The sequence below is a fragment of the Pezoporus occidentalis genome, unplaced genomic scaffold, assembly GCF_034315485.1.
Source record: "Pezoporus occidentalis ecotype Australia unplaced genomic scaffold, CSIRO_AGI_Poc_V1 ctg122, whole genome shotgun sequence".
Classification (NCBI taxonomy): Eukaryota; Metazoa; Chordata; class Aves; order Psittaciformes; family Psittacidae; genus Pezoporus; species Pezoporus occidentalis.
The window spans coordinates 155,025-175,001 of record NW_026913016.1 but is presented as its reverse complement, the minus strand read 5'-3'; the positions used below and the strand labels follow the sequence as shown (position 1 = coordinate 175,001).

At 42.6% G+C, this 19,977-nt stretch overlaps 1 protein-coding gene across 2 annotated transcripts in view; it reads right to left on the bottom strand.

Moving 5' to 3' along the window:
- The window catches only part of KPNA3 (karyopherin subunit alpha 3), a 53,078-nt gene extending 36,512 nt beyond the window's left edge, over positions 1–16,566 (bottom strand). For both annotated transcript variants that reach the window (XM_062607315.1, XM_062607316.1), the window contains exon 1: positions 16,425–16,566. In XM_062607315.1, the coding sequence (XP_062463299.1) occupies positions 16,425–16,508 (84 nt within the window). In that variant the 5' untranslated portion in view covers positions 16,509–16,566. The remainder of the gene's footprint in view (positions 1–16,424) is intronic.
- Between the last annotated feature and the right edge of the window lie 3,411 nt (positions 16,567–19,977).

The window sequence follows — 19,977 nt, the reverse complement described above, 5'->3', positions numbered from 1 at the left end:
AACATATTATAAGACAAAAGCATTTAAAAGAAGCAGTTTATGTATCACTACAAGCCTTCCTTTAAGGAAACACTGTAAGCAGAATACCATACTTCTAAACTACCTGTAAGCCCCAGCCTGTAGGGACCAATAGGCATTTACAAGAGATTTATACAATAGTGGAAAGGCTGAACATTTTTCCCAGTTAATATAGGTCAGCTAAAACAGAGAGAAAAGACAAAATTTTTCTGCAATTTAACCCCACAGATTCATTACCAGCTTTCAAGCTGGGAGGACAACCACCTGCTAAAGTCTGCATCCGCAACAACAGTTGAAGCCTGGTGAGGTGTTACCAATGGATCTAATACACTGTTTTACACCTACAGCATTTGACTGGTCACTTCTCATCTTAATGTACTCAAGCTTAAGTAACTTCATAACATACTGAAACGGCTCATCTCAAAACCACCCCTAACACAAATTTGAACTGTTTCACTGAATTAAAAAAAAAAAAAAAAATCATTCCCAATCTCTGAAAAGGAAAACTCGGCATAGGCAAAATCCTATAAATGATGGCAACTTATTTCTGCAGAACCTGAACTGTGAGGCTTCTCATAAACATAAAGGTAGGAAGTAAAAAAGAGTAACAGTCAGCATGTACTATTATGACACAAGAACACAGAACACTTACGAAGTTCTGCTACAACACTACATCTCAATTGTTACACAATACTCCAGTCGAACTCAGGTTCCCAAGGCTTTTGTAACAAGGCATTTCTTCTCCCTCATTCACCATCTCTGAAGAACAATTACTTAACAGTGTGTTTGACAGGCTGTGCATAACCACAGTAATGCACCACATACATTAAGTCGTTACAATTTAAAAGTAGATGTTCAGAAGTATTTCTAAGTTCAAGTTCCTCAGCATTTTGTTATTTTAGAAAATAAACCAGGAAAGAAACCCAAAAGATCTACGAGATGCTGTTAAATAAACTAGTGTTCTCACTTCTACCCTGAATTTCTGAATCCTTTTCCAAAGCCAGTTACAAAGTGTTACATGCCAAGAACCTCTCCCTAACACCCTTCACTTGAAAGAAAAATACTCCCAAGTTCCCTCAAAGTTAAACACCAAAATTAATTTCAAATGCCAACAAAGAAGATCATCACACACATTAGGGCTGTCATGCTACCAGCATCAAAGGAACCTTCTTTCCTTGTGATACACACAAATGTAAACACGCAAATGCTAATTTTACAGAAGACGATATTTAAGAGACACCAGACCTTGAAAACAAAGCAAAGCCCCAAGTTAATGCCCAAAGTAAGACTTCAAAAATGCCACAGTCCCTAAAAATGCATTTGACACACGCAATGGACAGATGCAACATGGAATACAGCCATCCTCATCAGATCAGTGTTTCAGCTCTGGCACCTCTCTTTCAACAAGAAGTTGACAAGAAACTTAAAAGATAAGTTCAGAGCCACCTGTGGAAAGGGAAATGCTTTCCTGATTTCTCAGTTTGTATTTGGTATATGACAAAGCACAAAAATGTACACAAACCTCTTGATATCAAACAGCAAAGGCTAAAGATAACCCTGTGAAATTCTTAATTATCAGCATAACAGCAGCCCTTACCACCAGCATACTTAAAGAACTATTTTAAGTGACTTAACATTTGGGACCCTCTGGCTCAACCACACATACTTCACAAGAACCATTTGTGAAATCCTGTACAAAGGCACACAAAATGCTCGCTACATGTTAAAGAGCGAGTATCACTGTTTTAACACTACCACCTGATGTCTTAAGACAGCCCATGTGCACCTTCCTGGCAAACAAACAACAACAAAAAGATTACCTTGAAGTTTTGAATAGCACTGAGATTCTAAGGAGAGAGTTAAGCCTAGCAAGTTTCTCTGGCTCTTGAACCTTTAACATAAGAAGACCCATTTAACTGCATAATACATTAAACTACCTGAAAAGGCAACTCATATAGCTTCTGTAAAAGAAAAATAAATAAATAAATTTCAAAGAATCCCAAACCCAATCATATCTAATGTACATAAGAACAAGACAACACTTTCCAAAATCCTCTGTAACAAATACAGAATATAGTGTTTTTTTCCTGGGATGAAGAAAACCAAACCAAACCAACCAACCAAACCCATCAAAACCTTACCAAAGTTTATACAAGACTACAAGAAGAAAATTCAGGCTAACTGAAAAGGACAAAACCAAATCTGAGACAAAGTGTTCAAAATAGTCCTTCTGTCTACGAAAGAAAGATCTAAACATTGGTACCACTTGATGCAAATCAGATCTCATTCACAATGAAATAGCAGAACTAGTCTTAAGGTTTCTATTAATTTGAAATTTTTACTTCGTACCTAAAAATCAATCTTAATGGATTATAAGCACTTTAAACTCCCTTAAGTGTATCACTTTCAGAGGCAAGAAATTCTGGATACTTGATAAGATTACTTCATTCCCAGTTACAGTACAAATCAGAAACCACAAACTATCTAAATGTGCGAATGATACAACTAGTGAGAAGCTCAGGTTATTCCATTCAATTTGTTATGCTAGGATAAAATCTTCTTAAATGAAATTAAAAACTAAGTTTCACGTACAAGGTGTTTAATAATGTACATTCTCTGTACAGAAAAAAATAGTCAAATGTTGCAAGAGTAAGTGGTATTAATCTTAACCATTTTTAGCTATAGCAACCCTGTCAGAGGGAAGATTAAAGCATAATCATCATTTAATGACTAAAAATCCATTTATTCTAACAACAGGATCTGGATCTCAGTGTGGTGCTCACCCAGACTAGCCACCCCATTAAGTGCAATACCTGAAGAGTGTCATCTCCTAATCAACACATTTACACCACTTCCACTGCAACAGGAGCAAGTCCAGAAAACATCAGAGATAGAGAAGCAGGAAACAGATGTGTTTATGCCAGCCAGCATATCGACACTGACAGCATGGCTGGCCTGCCAGCTGCTCCGAAAGCAGCTAGCTGGCTGCCCCTGCTCTCCTGCAGCCAACCAGCATCCATCAGTCTCCAGCTAGCCCACTGAAGTGGAGAAGCCAGGCTCACCTCGACAAGATGAACACCACACACCAATGCCAGTTTTGGCTATTCTGTGGATATAAAAAGATACATTTTCAGGAGCTTTAGTATGATGTGCATTTAGTTGCTTTTGAAAATCCAGCTATTAAAGAGAGAACAAGTTCACTGATTCTAACTTCTCTGCATCTACAAAACTTTATTAATAACTGTCATTTAAATTCTTTATTTCTGCCCTTGTGTCTCAACACTACAGGAACCTGTCTGAGAAAACCAGAAGACACATGCTTACAGGAAAAGAGCTACCCTGAATACATAGCTGGTATAGCAAAGTAGTTTGATTAAACATAAAGAGTACCTGAAGAGCTTTGGCATTTGCAATCCAATTCCAGACTATTTCCACCTGCCTAACTGAAAGAAAAAAAAATCTGGCGCAGTTCCAACAGCTGGACTGGATTTAAATAATACTTCCTCTCTTGTATATGAACATACTCAAGAGTACAGTTTAAATAATTTACAACATAGGTATGGGTATAGTACAGTGAAAGAAGAAGGTGCTTGCACTGGTGAAGTAAATGCTGCTCTTCCTTAGAAACCACTTTACTGGGCTTTTTTCCTTATTCTTTCTCTGACACCTTTTAAAAAACTTGAAACACTGCAATGCACAGGAAAACGCTGAAGCCTCAGGAGCTGGGCTGGTTGTGGGCAGAAAAAGTACTTGTTTGTATACAATAATAGAGATTATTAAGGTCATCAGCTGCCCATCTTTGGTTGACATTCAAAGTTAAATATTCCATATTTGCACAGGAATATAATTTGTTAGTATATATAAAGTTAAAGCTTAGGCTGATTATATTGTTCTACTTGTTCTGGTACAGCTGGCCTCAGCCAAAACCTACAAGAGACAAAGGGACACTGATAGAAGGTTATACTGATGTTCTACCTGTTCACACTTTCAAAGTGCATACAGCTTACTCCAAGAATTGCAAGCAAATCACAATACAGGAAGGAAAAATTCTGGGACTACTGAACTGAAATTCTGGGACAGCATCACAATGGTCTGAATGCAATGACTTAATCACAACTGAAAGAACAAAACCAAACAACACTGTACACTGATCCCCTCTATTTCTTTTGGGCATGCAAAAAAGATTTTACATCCAGGTGAAACCAATTTAGCCAAAATTAACCTTTCTTGCTAGGTTTATTCCTTTAGTAACATCATGGATTAGTTCCTTTAGTTACATCATTACCCAGCCTTCCCCCTCGCATCCCCATTTATGGTCTAGGCAGACTCTTCTTCCCCACACCGAATTTTAAGCTTTACCCAATTACAAAACTTTATTCCCAACAAAGCTCCAAACTGTCTAGGAAAAACTGATTTCCCCATCCCCAGTCGTATAGACTACAAAGTTAGAACAACTTCACCTCCAGCTTTGTTATCAAAGTTCCATATTAAATGATGCTGACCCAGTTAGAAATGCAGGCAGAGGGCATGAATTCCACAGTACAAGCAACAGATCTACCAAAGCATCCCAATACGCTGACAATATGCCTGTACCCTGACCTAAAACTCCAAGGGACTTTTACTCTGTTTGATTAATATTTGACCTGAAACGTATTTGCTCCTCTTTTAGGGAAATATTCTATTATTTTGCAGAAAGTATCAGAACTTGGTCCAGACTCTTTGTGCGCTGCAGAACATCAATACTATAAAGTTCCTTTCTGGCTTTATGTAGGAGCAGAGCACAGTATTTACGCTACTGTATTTTACTGCCATAATCTGTCTGGGACTCATGTTCCTCAGGGTTAATAAAGGCCACTGAAAGAAAATTTTAGTAGAGCTGCCACACCATTTTATTTTTCTTTAACCCCCAGTTTGGGGCCCCTAAAATGAATACCAGCTGCTTTTTGTTAGCCAGTCTGTGGCAAGATAATTCAACTATCTGAACCTGGCTACTCTCAGCAAACTGGATGCATGAGACTGCATCCAGGAACTCCCTTAGTTTGCGATGGGTAATGACTCGCTGAAGGCAGACATACATGCCAATGTGGAAAGCCACAAGCCTCCAACCACTGTTGCTCATGGTGCTGACTCACCTGAAAGTTCTATGGAAGCACACAAAGCTGCCCATCCACATTATATATTTCTACTGCTCCATAAGATCTTGGCAGAAAAGCAATTGCTAAGTTTTTTTTCTTAGCAGCTGTTCCATAATCATATACTTCGAGGTCTCGATATCCACTCTGCATTTGTTTAACCTGCAGACTGAGCTACCACCAGCAAGGGAACAAGATGTGATCACTCATGTTTTAATTTCCATATACCAATTACCCAGTTTACAAGTACAGACATATCAAACAACCCTCAGGAGACTGGACCTGAAGCAATTTAGCTGGCTGCATTCAACACAAATTGAACCAATACTGAAGGACACAAAGCAGTCCAGAATACAATCAACATGTTATCTGCCGATTTAATACAATATAAAAGAGCTGGAATTCTCTTTCTATATTAAAACTCAAATGGGGGAAGGAAGGAAGGCAGAATCTAGTAGATTTCCAATTACTGCTCTTGCATTAATTAAGGACTCTATACCTAGTCAAAAGTTTTACAGCATTTCTATTCAGATGTAGATCTTAACACTGTTAATCACACCTTTACTGACATCAGACCAAAGACCATAATGCAGTCACATGGGCTCCACTTGAAGTCAAACTTAAGCTCCCAGGTAATCCCACAGCACCCCAAGCTAACTCATCACAGTGCAACAGTTGGTCTGTGGAGACCAACAGGCAGGCAACAATGATCACCAACTAAAGTACTCTTTTTGTCCTATGGTCCTAACACAGCAAGGAACCTGCCCATGTAGTATTCCAAAGAGTAGTGGCAATGCAGCTACTGCTACCCCAGTCTGACAAGAGCCCACCTTGAACTTAATGGTGTAGCATTTATGCTACAGACCAAAAGAAGCTACTGGTCTGAAGGATACCTGTATCAAGTCTGTCTTCTTTCCCCACACTTTTTGAAAACAGAAGGGCATACTGAATTTTACAATGATGCCAGCTCTGCCTTACCTGAATAGTGCGATATGCCAAATAAGCACCAAAACCACTGGATAACCAAGACAGCCTAATTACAAGTGATTCCTATTCACACTTTTTAAGTTAGAAGATTAAAGCTTCTTGACACACTCTAAACACATATAAGGATTTGAAATTTGGTTTAGTTTTATGTTACAGTAATCTGCTTTTGTCAGTACATAAATTTCTATTCAGATGTGTGAACACTAAAAAGATACTTGTTATTTTCCTGTATGGCATGCGCAGTGCAGCGGATGATTTAGAATCTCCTAGAAATAAAAGTTTATCCTTTCTTTGAGGGACAACAAGCAAATCACCTATGTGACTGCTTGATCTCTTCCGACACAACTCTGTCCTCTCCTAGAATTTCTAAGCATCCCTCCTATTCCCTTACCCAGCAGGGCAAGTACACCGACCTATCTAGAGAAGCAGAACAGAACAGTTGGATTGCTATTGCAAAAGAGCAGGAGTCCCATTCCTATTCTATAGCCTAGAAGACCCCAATTCAGAGGTATAGGTTCAGGTTTTTTTTCTAATAGATGTACCAGAAAGCAAATCCACCACCTTTAATGCTACCTGGAGGCCTGGGAAGAATACAGGGACACTGTCTGGGAAGCTAGGGATCAGGTCAGGAAAGCTAAAGCCCAGTTAGAATTGAGTCTGGACAGGGAGATCATCAATAACAGGAAGGACTTACATAGGTATGTTGCAAAGAAAGACAGACTAGGGATAATATGGGCTCTTCCCAGAAGGAAATGGGAGAACTGGCTACCCCATATATGAAGAAGGTGGAGGTTCTCAATGACTTCTTTGCCTCAGTCTTCACTGGCAAATGCTATGACCATGCCACCCAAGTCTTGGAAGGCAAATATGCAGGGACTGAGAATGAAGACCTCAGGCCCACTGTAGAAGAGGATCAGGTTTGAGATCATCTTAGGAGCCTGAATGTGCACAAATGTATGGGACCTGATGAAACCCACCTGTGGTCCTGAAGGAGCCCGCGAAAGAAGTATTGTCTACACTTGTGTATCAAATTCAGAGGTATAAGTTCAGATTTTTTCTAATAGATGTTACCAGAAAACAAATCCACCACTTTTAATGTCATACTTCACAGGCAAAATACTGTCTTCACTTCGTACAAGACATGAAATCAGAAAACAGAACAAAATGAAGATGACTGCTCACAGTAACTCAGTGCATACATCAGACTAAAATTTTGATCTCTGGATCAGCATAAAGACTTGTGTCCTCTTTTTTTTTTTTTTTTGTTAATGTAAAAGCTTTTATAGATTGTAGATAACAACTTTCAAGAATCTACTTACAAAATGAAGTGTTTGGTCAGAAAGGCCTCAGACTTCTGGGGCAAATGCCACACAAGACCAGACATTCTTCAGTTTGCTGAATATTTATACTAGTTTCCCCTAGGAAGAAAAAAAAAAAACAAAAACAAAACCCAAGAAAACCTACTAGGCTAAACAGTAGCCAGATACCTTCTTGTGAAATCTATGTTTGAACAAAGACACTCCCTTTCCAAATACTTAAACAGTCTTCAACTGTCATATCAAAGTCTCAGACATTCTACGATTCCAAGATGTATTCTTATAACCATCTCCCTGTGAAGTGAGGAAAAAAAAATCCCATTGCAATTTGCATACATTCACAGGGTGGCATGAAAAAAACACCCCAACAAATCAAGTCCCTAGAGAGCTAGTCTGTGTTCAACCACAGCAAGTTTTTTTTGTATAGTATTACATGGCCCAAATGAAATCAGATTTTTTTCTGGTTTTTGAAAAATATAATCAAAAGGCAAAAAAAAAGATTAAACATGCGCTAGCTGCCTAATTAAACCTATGAAGAGATCGTTCTGCTTAAGATGCAAGAGAAAACAACAAACCCAGCTGACAACCCAGGAAGAAGATGGAACATCAGGAATTAGAAAATACACTCCAGCAACATCCCACAGTATTTTATGAACCCAGTCATGTCACCAACCTTCCTGATTTAATCATTCCAGTATCATGAATTTTAGATTCCTCTACCTCACTTTCATAATGTGATATAAGCCTTAATTCCATGTTTCTGTCGTTTGAACATTTTGGGTATCATACATCTCTCCTTGAGGATACCTTCAGTTTCTCAGAATTCCTATTTATGCATCCTTTCATAAGAATGGTATCAGCTAGTCCTAAGAAGTTGCTTAGACTACAAAAAGTGGTCTGATTTTAATAAACAAGGACCAGTACAAAACTCCTTCGAACCTCACAGCTACAGGGTCCACCAAAATACAGATTACTCTGAGTACAGAAATAAAGTGAGCCATACCCCTATTATCAATGCGCATGGCAAGAGGGTACTGCCAGACTTTCAACTGCTAAAAGACACCCTCACATTGACTGCATGTGTCAGAGCTCCTTAAACACCTCTTCTTGTCTGGAATGTTGCTCTTCACTGCTGTTTGTTCAGTATTATGAACATTACCTGCTACAAGCCTACGCTCTTCTTGCATTCCTGATGAACGAACAGCAGTAAACAGGATCCTGCTGACTCCTAGCAGGGCTCTCTCATTTCAAGATTCTTTCTTGGTGTGGAAACACTTCTGTATCTGGCTGCAAGTCAGATTTTTGGTGCAGAGAAATCACTACCACTGACTTTGCATCTAACATTTGTGGGCATGAAAAGAAGCAAAAGACCCTGATGTGAAAAAGCTGCATGCAAAGACTGTATCTGCTGGTTAGGGTGACCTCTGCTTACCCGAGAGGGACACACAATGTCTCTCTGCATAATTTCAACTTTGACTTACAATGCAGTTGACTAAGAAAAAGGACTGGGATGTTCTGAGAACTGCACCTGGCCAGGAATCCCTTACTACATCTCTGAAAGCCTGGCCACAAGTCACCCTAGCACCCTGTCTGACTGCCTTCCAACCACTTTCTCCTCATGCAGACAAGCTTTGACTATGTTCCACACCAGCGAGTTCACAATGGGGTTTGAGCACTCATTAAAATACATCGCCATCAAGGCTAACAAGTCAAACTATGAGGAAGCCATTCCTCCAGTTCTGCTAATCACCTATCACCACCTCCATCACAACATGCATCTGCTAATAAATCTGACAAAACCAAGGTTAAAAATGCACCAGAGATCCTCAGCTGGTCAGACATGGCAGAATATGAGGGAAATGAGTCATTCAATAAGTGTTTGAATGTGGAAGATACGAATTTTGTCTCCTGTTCCACAGTCATTCATACAATATATATTCCTATTTTTAGTTGCTGTACTTACTAAACACACAAAAAAACAAGTTTAAAACTGACTGTAACATTTGCTTAACCTGAGAAAGGAGAAAAGTGTCAGCTGGCCCATAAGAAATGATATAGAGCTTCCCCAGCAGATTTAATTGTGTCAATCTGACTGGGAAGGGATAACAATCCAGCAGTTAAGTATCACTGGATAAGGTATACCTTCTCTCCTTCACATTGACCTCTTTGAGCCACCACTAGTCTTCTCCAGATCTGAAGGGCTGGCTCAGCAAGCTAAGGGAGTAGTAAAATAAAAAAGTAAATAGCTTTGCAACTAGTTCAGTCCAAGGCACAGACAGTTTGGATGCAGGACTAATTTTTTGGAAGAAACAAGCTCTTCTGACTACCCATGTCAAATGTTATGAAGTGGAATGCAAAGCTCACAGCTTCTACTATTACAGAAGTAATCAGAAATATAAATTCAGTATCAGAGTTTCACAGTGCTGGGTATTTTGATAGACAATTGACAGACTATTCTTGGAAAATCTATGCGTTTTACATTTCTCTTTCATTTCAAGTCAGTTCACTCATAATTTGTCTTTACTCCTTGATGACACACCCCACCAGCTTCAACCAGTTCATTGCTTCTTCTAGCCTAATCTTATAAATTAGATGCCTAATTTCACTTCCAATCCCACAATAAATACGAACCTGATCACTCATAGCTGGTATAGCCTCCTAATCACTGTCTTTTCAGATAACACAGTTTTAGGGAACAGAATGTCCTGCTTAGATTTGTGCTGGAACTGCACAAATATTAGGAAAGCCTCAAAAAACTTATGTAAAAATAGTTAAAGAGCTCTTAAAGCTAGTATGCTAATGCTACAACTTAGACCAGACTTCAACAATTTGTGAGTTCAAAAATCAACTGTTTAATAGAAGAAGCTTTAGCGATACCAATCTCTAAAGTAGTGTAAGAACCAGTAACTCTTAGTTACTTGTAGTGTTGGAGATACACAAGAACGAAGAAAAACAAATCCTGTAATTACAGGGAGATTAGCAAAAACAAACAGCAATAATTTGGCCTCAGTACAGCAAGCACAGATCCCAATCAGCTTATGAAGATTATGTTTATCATGAGATGTCATCTCCAAATTGTTTTCTCCACAGGTATTGCCAAAACGAACAATAACCTCTTAAGGTGTGTGTGTCTTTAAGCATTTTAAAATGCAATGCATTCAACTGATTTTGAACCTGACAGGGAAAATCTAAGACAGTATATCTAAATGGATATACTGGCAAGAGTCACAAACATTTCACAGCATGTTTACTTGCAAACTAAACTTTGGAGCATTCTGCAGCAATAGTAACCCACATTACCTTCTTCTTCCTACCCATGTAATTCTTTCCAAGGTACAAACATATACACCTGTATTCTCCCAAGAGTATATATACTGGCTTTAAAGGGTAATAAAGCTGCAGGAGTCAGAGCTTAGAAACAATGCATGAGAGTACTGGATCATATATTAAATCCAGTTCTCAACAGGAACCTACCTGACACCCGTGTTTTCACTTAACCTACTGAGATTCAGGAAGCCAGTGAGGCTATTGAGACAGCAGGTCCACAGGACCTTAAACGAACCTAAATCAGCTGTTGCAGCCCTACTGCCTCCCAGGCATCCTTTTGTGGGTATACATTCCTGTGCCAGCAAAGTGAAAGGCAGAAAGCTGATCAATCTGCAAAACTCAGCTCCTGAAAGAAACTGGATTTTTCCAAAGTAGCTGGGAGTAACAGGCTTTCTGGGACTGCTACAAGCTTTATTTGTTTCAGGTAATGTCTGAAGGGAAGTACAGGAAGGCAGCAAACAGACTTGTCAGTGCACATAAAAGAATCAAGAAATGAGCTGGTAGCAGCATGTCTGCTCATTTGTTAGCACTGTGCAGCTATTGTACCTCCACTGCAATAAGCTTTTGACACTTGACAGGAACATGGGTTTAAGTCAGCCTATACCTTTCTTAGATGCCCAGAGACTGTACAGATTTGATCTCCACAGAATATTCCTCAGCTTGCAAAAAAATTCATAGCAGCATGACAAAAAAAAAATGTGAGTAAATTCAAGCAACCTCAAGAACCAGATCCACACTGTTAGCAAAGAAGCAACAGTAATTACACTGAACCTGACATAACGGATGATGGAGATCTGGGATAAACCCAGGTTCCTCCTGTGCCTCTGCTGCGGTTGGGGTCCTGAAGGCACAGAATAAAAATAATCCTTGAAAGTTCCTGGACCCACAGGTGACACAGAGCAAAAGGTGATAGAATTGCCCCAAAAGAAACTGTAAACTGAGGAAAAGACATCAGTGGCCAAGACCTCTGAAGCTTAAAATCAAATAGAGCAGGAGTAGGTGAAGGATGACAGAGTGGTCATGTCTCCTTTTGGTAAATAGCCTTCAACAAATTTAGGAGGTTAATCCTATGGTCTAAGCAACGCAGTTCAAGGATTTGTGTTCTTCTGACTTGTGATTAGGGTATGACAAGTAAACAAAAAATGAAATTTTAATCCCAGTCATTAATCCCAGTTTTGACAAACAGTTATAACACACTAACTCCTCACTAGTTTGATGGTGAGGTTTTTGTTTCAGTATTCTTTTTCTAAATGGATGCACATGGAGCTCTACTTTTGATCCAGTAAGCATTTTGCTAATTACATGACCACAGTCACACTGTATCACACCACCCCCCCACCCCTCCAAGTAAAGCATGCAGACAGCCCTACAAATCGTAGCATCTCCATTCATCAAGAATTTTCCCTCAGTTTTAGAGAGGGATGCTAACTAATTACAAAAATAAATAGGCTGAATTGTCTGATCTGTCACTTTAAACATCAGACCAGTGAGTTAACATATGGGTACCTGCTACTGTAATAAAAAACAGGTAACACTTCTAGTCCAGGAAGTTACAGGAGTCGAAACGTTTAAGGGTGTTACTAGGCTGAAGAACTGCAAACAGAAAAAATCAGAAGGTTCAAATTAGGTTTTCTAAAAGCTAGGCTATCTTAGATGTCAAGATAAACAAACAGATGGAGTAGTTACAAGGGGCATAACAAATTGACTGCACCTATTTAATCTTGTCCTATAAAGCTTTAATTGTATTGGAATAATCAGTACCATACATTTAGAAGAAACCCACAGAGACTTAGGAAAACTGCATGCCTATGAGGAACACTGGAAAGCCTTCTCTTCGATATATGGGAGGAACTAAAAAGCCTTTTCACACCCCTGGAGAATAGAAAATTGAGAAGGCTGTGAGGAGAAACTGTTCTGGCAGTTGTTTGTCCAGATGAAGCCACTAGTGTCTTGGCTCCTTATCGCTCAGCTCTGCAGGTTCAGGTTAGCTCTGTCTGCTGCTAATCACATGTCAGTACCTATAAAAATAGAAGAGTCTCACTAATAAAAGCAAGAGTAAAAACTCACATTAAGGGATTAACAATTAGCTTCTGGCATTTGACTTTGTTATCATCCCTTTTGGGGGCTAAATACTTTATGAAGTATTAATATGTCAAAAATCAGAATTCCAGTTCTATATCCCCAACACTGCCTCCTTAAGAGAGGAAGCCAACAAAAAACCAAGAAAATTCTACCCAAATCTGAAACTAGGAAACGTAGGGTGAGGCTATGCAGGTCAAGGATTCAGAAGCTTTCACTTCTGCTCTACAGACCCATTTTTTTGCTCTTAGAAAAAGCACAGCGAGAAGTTGCATGTGGCACTGAGGTCTGTCAACATAAAACTAAAGTACTTACTCACCTTTCGCTTCCCTTAAAGTTGCACTAACCAAAAGCAAAGATAATTATATGGCCCAGCAAACCCAGTAATAAAATATGAGTTAACTACAAATTAAAGGAGCAAGTATTTTGGTCTGCCAGAAGAGTATGCACCCAGAGGGGATCAATAATAACTCACCAGTATTTATTAGAAGCCAAAGCAAGATTACTAAAGAATGTATTCAAGCCTAATGTGTTCAAAGGCAGTGACTGTTTCCAGGCAGAAGGTGACTCAAATGCCACTGTTTTCAAACTTACGGCTTCAATATTCTGGACTTTCCAAAGAATATAATCTAGATTTCAGACCATGATTTATTGCTCCATCTTACCAACCATTTATTTTCTCTTTGGTGGAATTTGACAAAATGTGTAGATGCAGATCAATGCCAATGATGGCACTGATGATGCCTCCTGGTTTCCAAAGTTAGGTACAGAAAATTGGAGGCAGGATCTTTACAGAAAACTCCTTATGATAGCACAGAGACCAAACCAAGTGTATGTTATTGCTCACAGTTGGGAATTACATATAATATTTGATTTAGAAAAGAAACATTTTGTGGAGAACCGATAACCTCCACTAAACAAACTGTCCAATCAGCAGGTCAGTCTGTGTACCACTATCTCAAAGAGAGGCACAGTAAGTAATGCATCTATAGCATTGCTGTGCTCTTCCGTTCTCCACCACAGAATCACACTGGTTTGGACTGGAAGGAACCTTAAAGATCATATGGTTCCAACCTCCCTGCCATGGGCAGGGACACCTTCCACCAGACCAGACTGCTCAAAGCCATGCCCAACCTGGCCTTGAACATTGCTAAGAAGGGGCAGACACAGCTTCTCTGAGGAACCTGCTCCAGTGCCTCAACACCCTCACAGTGAAGAATTTCTTCCTAATAGCTAATCTAAATCTAACCTCTTTCAGTTACCTTACATTGTTTTACTTCTACAGACTTAAGATAGCTACAGTTTACTTAGAAGGGTACTTCTAAAACAAACTTTTAAAGAAATACCATGATCAGAAGAGTCAAAAACATGTAAGAGAAAACTTCAAATATTTGATATGAATAGTTTTAAAAGATGCTGACACATTTCAAATACTTTACAATCCTTTTAATGAATCAACATTTCATTACAGGATGCTTCCAACTTCAACATATTTCTGTGTTTCATCTCTTTGCTGCTCACAAAAGAAAGATGCTTCTTAGATTTTAACCATTTTCAAAAGCAAGGGTGAAAGCTTTAACCACATTAACATGCTGGAACTACCTACCTACCAGTTTTAGGCTCAGCCACAAAAGGAAGTCAGTCAGCACACTGGAAGAAAACCCCAGAGGACATAGTCCTCTGTAACAGCAAATACCCTATTCCAAAATAATTGCTCCTCCTCAGGAGGAAATGAGAGCTAAGCTACCTTAGCTGGTCTTGTATAACTAATTTCGGTCCAGCTTAGGTAGTCAATTTCCTTCTTCCCTGCCTCCAGAGAGGCGGATATTTAATTCCCCTAGTCTCGGGCATGCTATAATATAAGCAAGTATGGATGACAGATCGGTTCGCACTAGGCAAGAACATACCTAACCTTTCCCTGTTTAGAGCTCTGATGGATTCAGGCCAATGACTGAGAAAGCAGCAACAAAGCTAGTAACCAATACAGGGAGATGAGACAAGGACAAAATGAATGAGGAACAGCAGGAAGAGTCTCACTGGATGAGAAGGGGAGAAAGAGACCCGCCACGCCTCCTCCTTACCCTGAAAAGCAACTGCTAAACAGAAGGATGGGTAATTTTTAGTTCCTTTCTAACATTTACTAATGTTAGCCCGAAGTGTTGAAGTTACCATACTCTTTACATACAATATTTTCTGTGAGAAAGATTAACTGTCACCAAGTTAAGCAAAATCTAAGATAAAGGTTATTTTATGCTGTGAATGTCATCTTAAAGACACTGCTGCTGCTAAGCCTGACCTGCATAAAATTGTCCCCACCCAAACAATAGCAGTAGAGGTGTGAATTCTGCTATATTACAAAACATGCTTTCAAAGGACTAAAATTCCGGTCCTGCTGATTACAGAAGTGAATTTAAGTGATAAGATCAACAGAAGCATGGAAAACACCCTGGGGTGAAGTCAAACTAATCCAACACGTATTTAGGTTTTCAGTCTAGCAAATCCTAATCCGATTCCAATCCTAGTCTGATTTCAGAATAACTCCCTCCTCCTTTTTTTTCCTCTTACAGAAACCTAAACATAAGATTTGGGATTTCCTCCCTTTTCAATTGCGACTAGAACTGAAGATGTCCCCGCGAATGACACACAGATTCAGAAGACCTTTGGAATACCTCCAGGGAATAAGCTTCTAACCACTTAGCATCTCTCAAATTTGAAGGAGTAACCTACTACCCTATTAGCCTTAGTAAGCACCGCACTCCTTCCCGATTTAGATGGAGACACCCAGCACACCATCACTGATGTGCCTACGAGCATTTAAAAAACAGAGAGGAGGAAAAAAAAAGAAGGGTTGATCTAAGGCAGTGCAGGAAGCAGAATGGGCCAGCCCAGTGCACTCTGTGAAGGCCGATCGGAGAGCGAGAGCGGCTCCCACCACCAGCACAGGCCCCCGTCCGCGGCAGCAGCTCAGCGAGGCACGGCCGGGCGGTCAGGGAAGCCCCTCGCCCCGGCGGAAGCGCTGTTACCGCCCAGAGGGACTGGCACAAAAGGCAGCCGGCACCATTGTCCTCCCCATCCGAGCCCCGATCCCGCCGAGCACGGGGAAGGGGGCGGAAGGACGGCAGGGAAGGAAGGCGGCAGCCGGGAGCTGGGGGGGGGCTCACGGGGGTGCATCCCGCCGGCCCGGCCCAGGCACGGCGGCCGGCGAGAGGCCCACCGGGCCCCCCCGCATCCCGGCGAGCCGTGGAGGGGGCGCGGCGAGGCCTGCACGCCGCTCGCCGGGACCGCGCTCGGCCCGGCAGCGCCAACCCTTCCCCCCGCCACCGCCTCCTCCACCCCCCGCCGGCCGCGCCCGCATGACGGAGGGAAAAAAAAAAAAGAAAAAAAGGGGAAAAAAATCCCCGCGGCCGCTCCCCCTCCGCCGCCGGCCCCGGCGGCTGCTCCCCGCCTTCCCGCCGCCCGCCGGCGGCGACCTGAGCGCTGCCAGGCCCCGGCCCCGGCCCCTCCTCCCGCGCTCGCCGGAGGCGGAGGCCGGGCCCAGCCGGGTCCCCGCCGGCCCCGCACCTACCTCCACGTCGCGGCCCTTGTTCTTGAAGCTCTTGATGCGGTGGTTCTCCAGGCCGGCGGCAGCGGCGGCGGCGTTCTCGGCCATGGCGGCGGCAGCAGCTCCCGGCGACGGCTCCCAGCTCCTGCGAGGCGGCTCCCGGCGGCTCGCGGGGCTCCGCCAATCGCGGCGCGGCCCCTCCGCCTCGCCCCGCCCCGCCCCGCGTCGCGTCGCAACCCCAAGGGGGCCCCGGCGGGGCCGAGGGCTGCGGACTGCGTTTCCCGCCCTGCACTGCGGCGGTGCCGCGCTGTATCCTGGGGGCTGTAGTCCCGGCTCGGCGGCGGCCTCTCACGTGGAGCGGGCGGCGACAGCGCCGGCCTCACGCCTCGGCCCTTGTTCCGCTCTAGTGGATCCGGCTAAATGTTGAACGTTGTGGCTCTCCGAGGGCGGCGGGGAGGGCCTGCCACGGAGCGCAAAGGCTCCTCTGTGGCCTCGTGTGCATGAGGGGGCCTGGGGAATCAACCCTGACAGGGGCTGCAGCGGGCTCAGGGCAACCCCGGCCTCCAGGAGCCCCCGCACCCTGGTTGGCTGCAGCTTTGTTCCCCCCAGATGCACCGTTTGCTGACCTCGCTGGCGCAACTCACTGTGAAGCTGTCCTTGGCAGCTCTGTCTGCCAGGAGCGTGTCAGGCGCCTGCTACACACCTCCCTCTGCGTCCCATGACCGCATTGACATCTCTGTGTGTCGCCTGGGAAATGCTTCACAACGCGCACCCAGCAAATCCAGATGTTTTGTGAAGCCCTGAGTTTTCTTCATCTTGCCCGCCATGCAAGCAAGCTACGTGGAAGGCAAATCCAGTGCGTTGCAAACACCCCCTCCGTACCACGCGTGCACACGATAGACGTGTGCCTCCCTAGGGTGTTGTACCTGCTATAATGGTCTCTTGTCAGTCCAACAAATTCTCCCCAGAGTGTCAAAATCACTGCATCCAAACCCCCCAAGCTGCTACTGTGGCGGTGGTGGTAGTTGTATATGCTGCAAACAGACTCAGGACCTTCAGATCAATAGCAGCCTGGGCAGAGCAGATTGAGTCAAAGTCACACCAAGTATTTCCCCGCTAGTAAAGAGGATGTGTGGGGGTGGTGTAGCTGTAGACAGTGGTCAGCAGTGATCTTAACACCCTCTACAAAGCAGAGAATTATTTCTTTGGAAGAAAATTATCCAAGAAAACCAAACCCACAAAACAACAAAAACATGTAATGTTCATATCTAGCTCATCTTATGCCACATCAGTTTCTGCAACAGACCCTTATAGCTATATATAAGCCTTTCACAGACTTCTCTCAGAGTCTCTCCCTCTAATTGACAGCTCGGCTTTTTAATTGCCTCCCCCCAGCCCCTCTTTATATCATTCAAATGTCTGTAACTTGTAACTCACAGTTCTGGCAAAACAAGGCTTGCAGCCTGATGGAGATGAATAAAAATCTGGAAGACTAATGCTCTTCTTCACTGTCGTTCAGCTGTGTGCCAAATGTTCTTATCTGAGGGATCAACGTAGCACTTCCATTCCTCTCGTTTCAGCTTCCAGTGCACATTCCTACATGCCTTTACCTAACGGCTTTGTCTGGGTGTGCTGCACCGTTATTGCTAGCAGTAGAAGAGAAGGAGCCAGAAGCAGCAAAAGCCCAAATGGCATGACCGGTGTGACTGGTGTTTGTCAAGATTGTGAATGTCAGAGATGGCTTCTAGGCTCTGGCACTTGTTCTTTTGGAGGAGAATTGGATCCAGCTGTCCATCTGTCTTCAAGAGAGCAGCTAGAGCAGATTCAGTAGCTGAGAACTTTGGTTTACCTGTCAGAGAAGGTAGCCATAGCTGCCAGCTGTGGCTTACTCAGGCCTCATAGGACAACTGAGCAATGCCGATCCAATCCCTGCCAGGCAAGATTGTTGCAGTTATCCTCTGGAGGAGGTGCTCCCCATTGCTTGAACAAAAGAGCTTTGTTCAGCTCCATCCAACATAATCTCTGAGGTAAAAGGAAGACTTGCAAATAAAAAAATGAAGTGTCTCCAGACTGGGACAACTCAATTTACCAATCCATAAATCTACACCCATTCCACTAGATAGGATTTATAGATACAACTGTGGCAATGTCTTTTCTTTCCCATTTTCTCCTATTCATGATATAAGCCTTTCAGAGTTTCTGCAGCGCATTTCATTAGTCTTAGTAGACACTCAGGAATTGAATGCCTCTTAAACAGAGCTGCATGAAAGTTTGATTAGTTTTACTGCCTGAATAAAGCTTCTTGGTGGAGCTCTTGACTAGATAATTAAACTTGCATGTACTCAAAAAAAATATTTTGATATAGTTAAGCAAATACTACTTTTTGGCACTGTAAGTAACAGACAGTATTAAAATATAAGGAATGAACATTTTGATACTTTAAAACTGAACAAACTGTGTGGTTCAGGGTGGCCATTCTTTCTCACCATATGAGCTTCATATCAACATATTTTTGTCACCAATACCTGTGAAATATATGTCAGGGCTGTGAACACATTAATAGGATTTACTGGCCCTGAGCAGCCTCCCTGCACTCTACTTCAGATCCCTGCTCCAGTGATGCTGCAGCAGTGCTGGTTTCCAGCTCTACTGCAGCCCTGGTCCAGATGCACAGGCTGATATCCTGGCTGGGATGAAATGGGTGGGTGATGGAGTGAAAGGGAGAAAAAGAGGCTGGTTAGGCCACTGAGGTCATTGAGTACCTTCAGTGTCCCCAAAACATAAATTTTATCGCTTAAAGAGCTGTGGGGAGGAAAGATCTTTCATAATTCAAAGATGTGGGGTGATAACAACTCTTTGGGTGTCCCATTACTGAACAGAGTTGAGCTATGCTTGTTCCTGGGATGACTGGCTGGCTTCAGCAAAATGAAATGAACCCAGCAAGTGATATTGCCATATTCTGGGAAGTGCACATGGCTAGCTCAGAAACCCACCTGCAGCTCAGAGTCAGAGGGCACTACCACTGTGCTAGTCAGTCACTTGTTTTTTTTTCAGTCAATGATTTTGTCTATGTCCACCAGTCAATAGAGCTGCAAGAAAACCAGCAAGTAGATGAAATGTAATGAACCCAAGTCATGCTCTTACTGGCAGTCCCTCCAAGAAGGACTGGGGAGATAGGTGCAGTACTTTAAGATGCTGCCTGCTGTCAGTCCCACCCTGCAAGTAGGTGTTAGAATGTGCAGGAGAGGCAAATAAAACGTGTCAGCTCCTCAGTCTCTCTGTTCCCAGCCATGAGCAGCTGAAGCCAAGACCTGTGGGTTGGAGGAGGTGAGGATGCCTCCCCAGCAGAGGAGTGGGGCAGTTGGCAAGGCATCTGGCAACTGGCAGTTGGCAATGTCATCTGAAACTGCTGCTGCTGACTTGGCTACAAACCACCCATCAAGAATAGCCTGTAAAATCATGCAACTTGTAATAACAGAAAGGTACAAGGGTTGTTATTTAGCCCATTAAGTTAACCACTCATGGGTCTCGTGTCTTGTTTGCCCATCTCAAAATGGGATCCCAGATCATCTCTGAC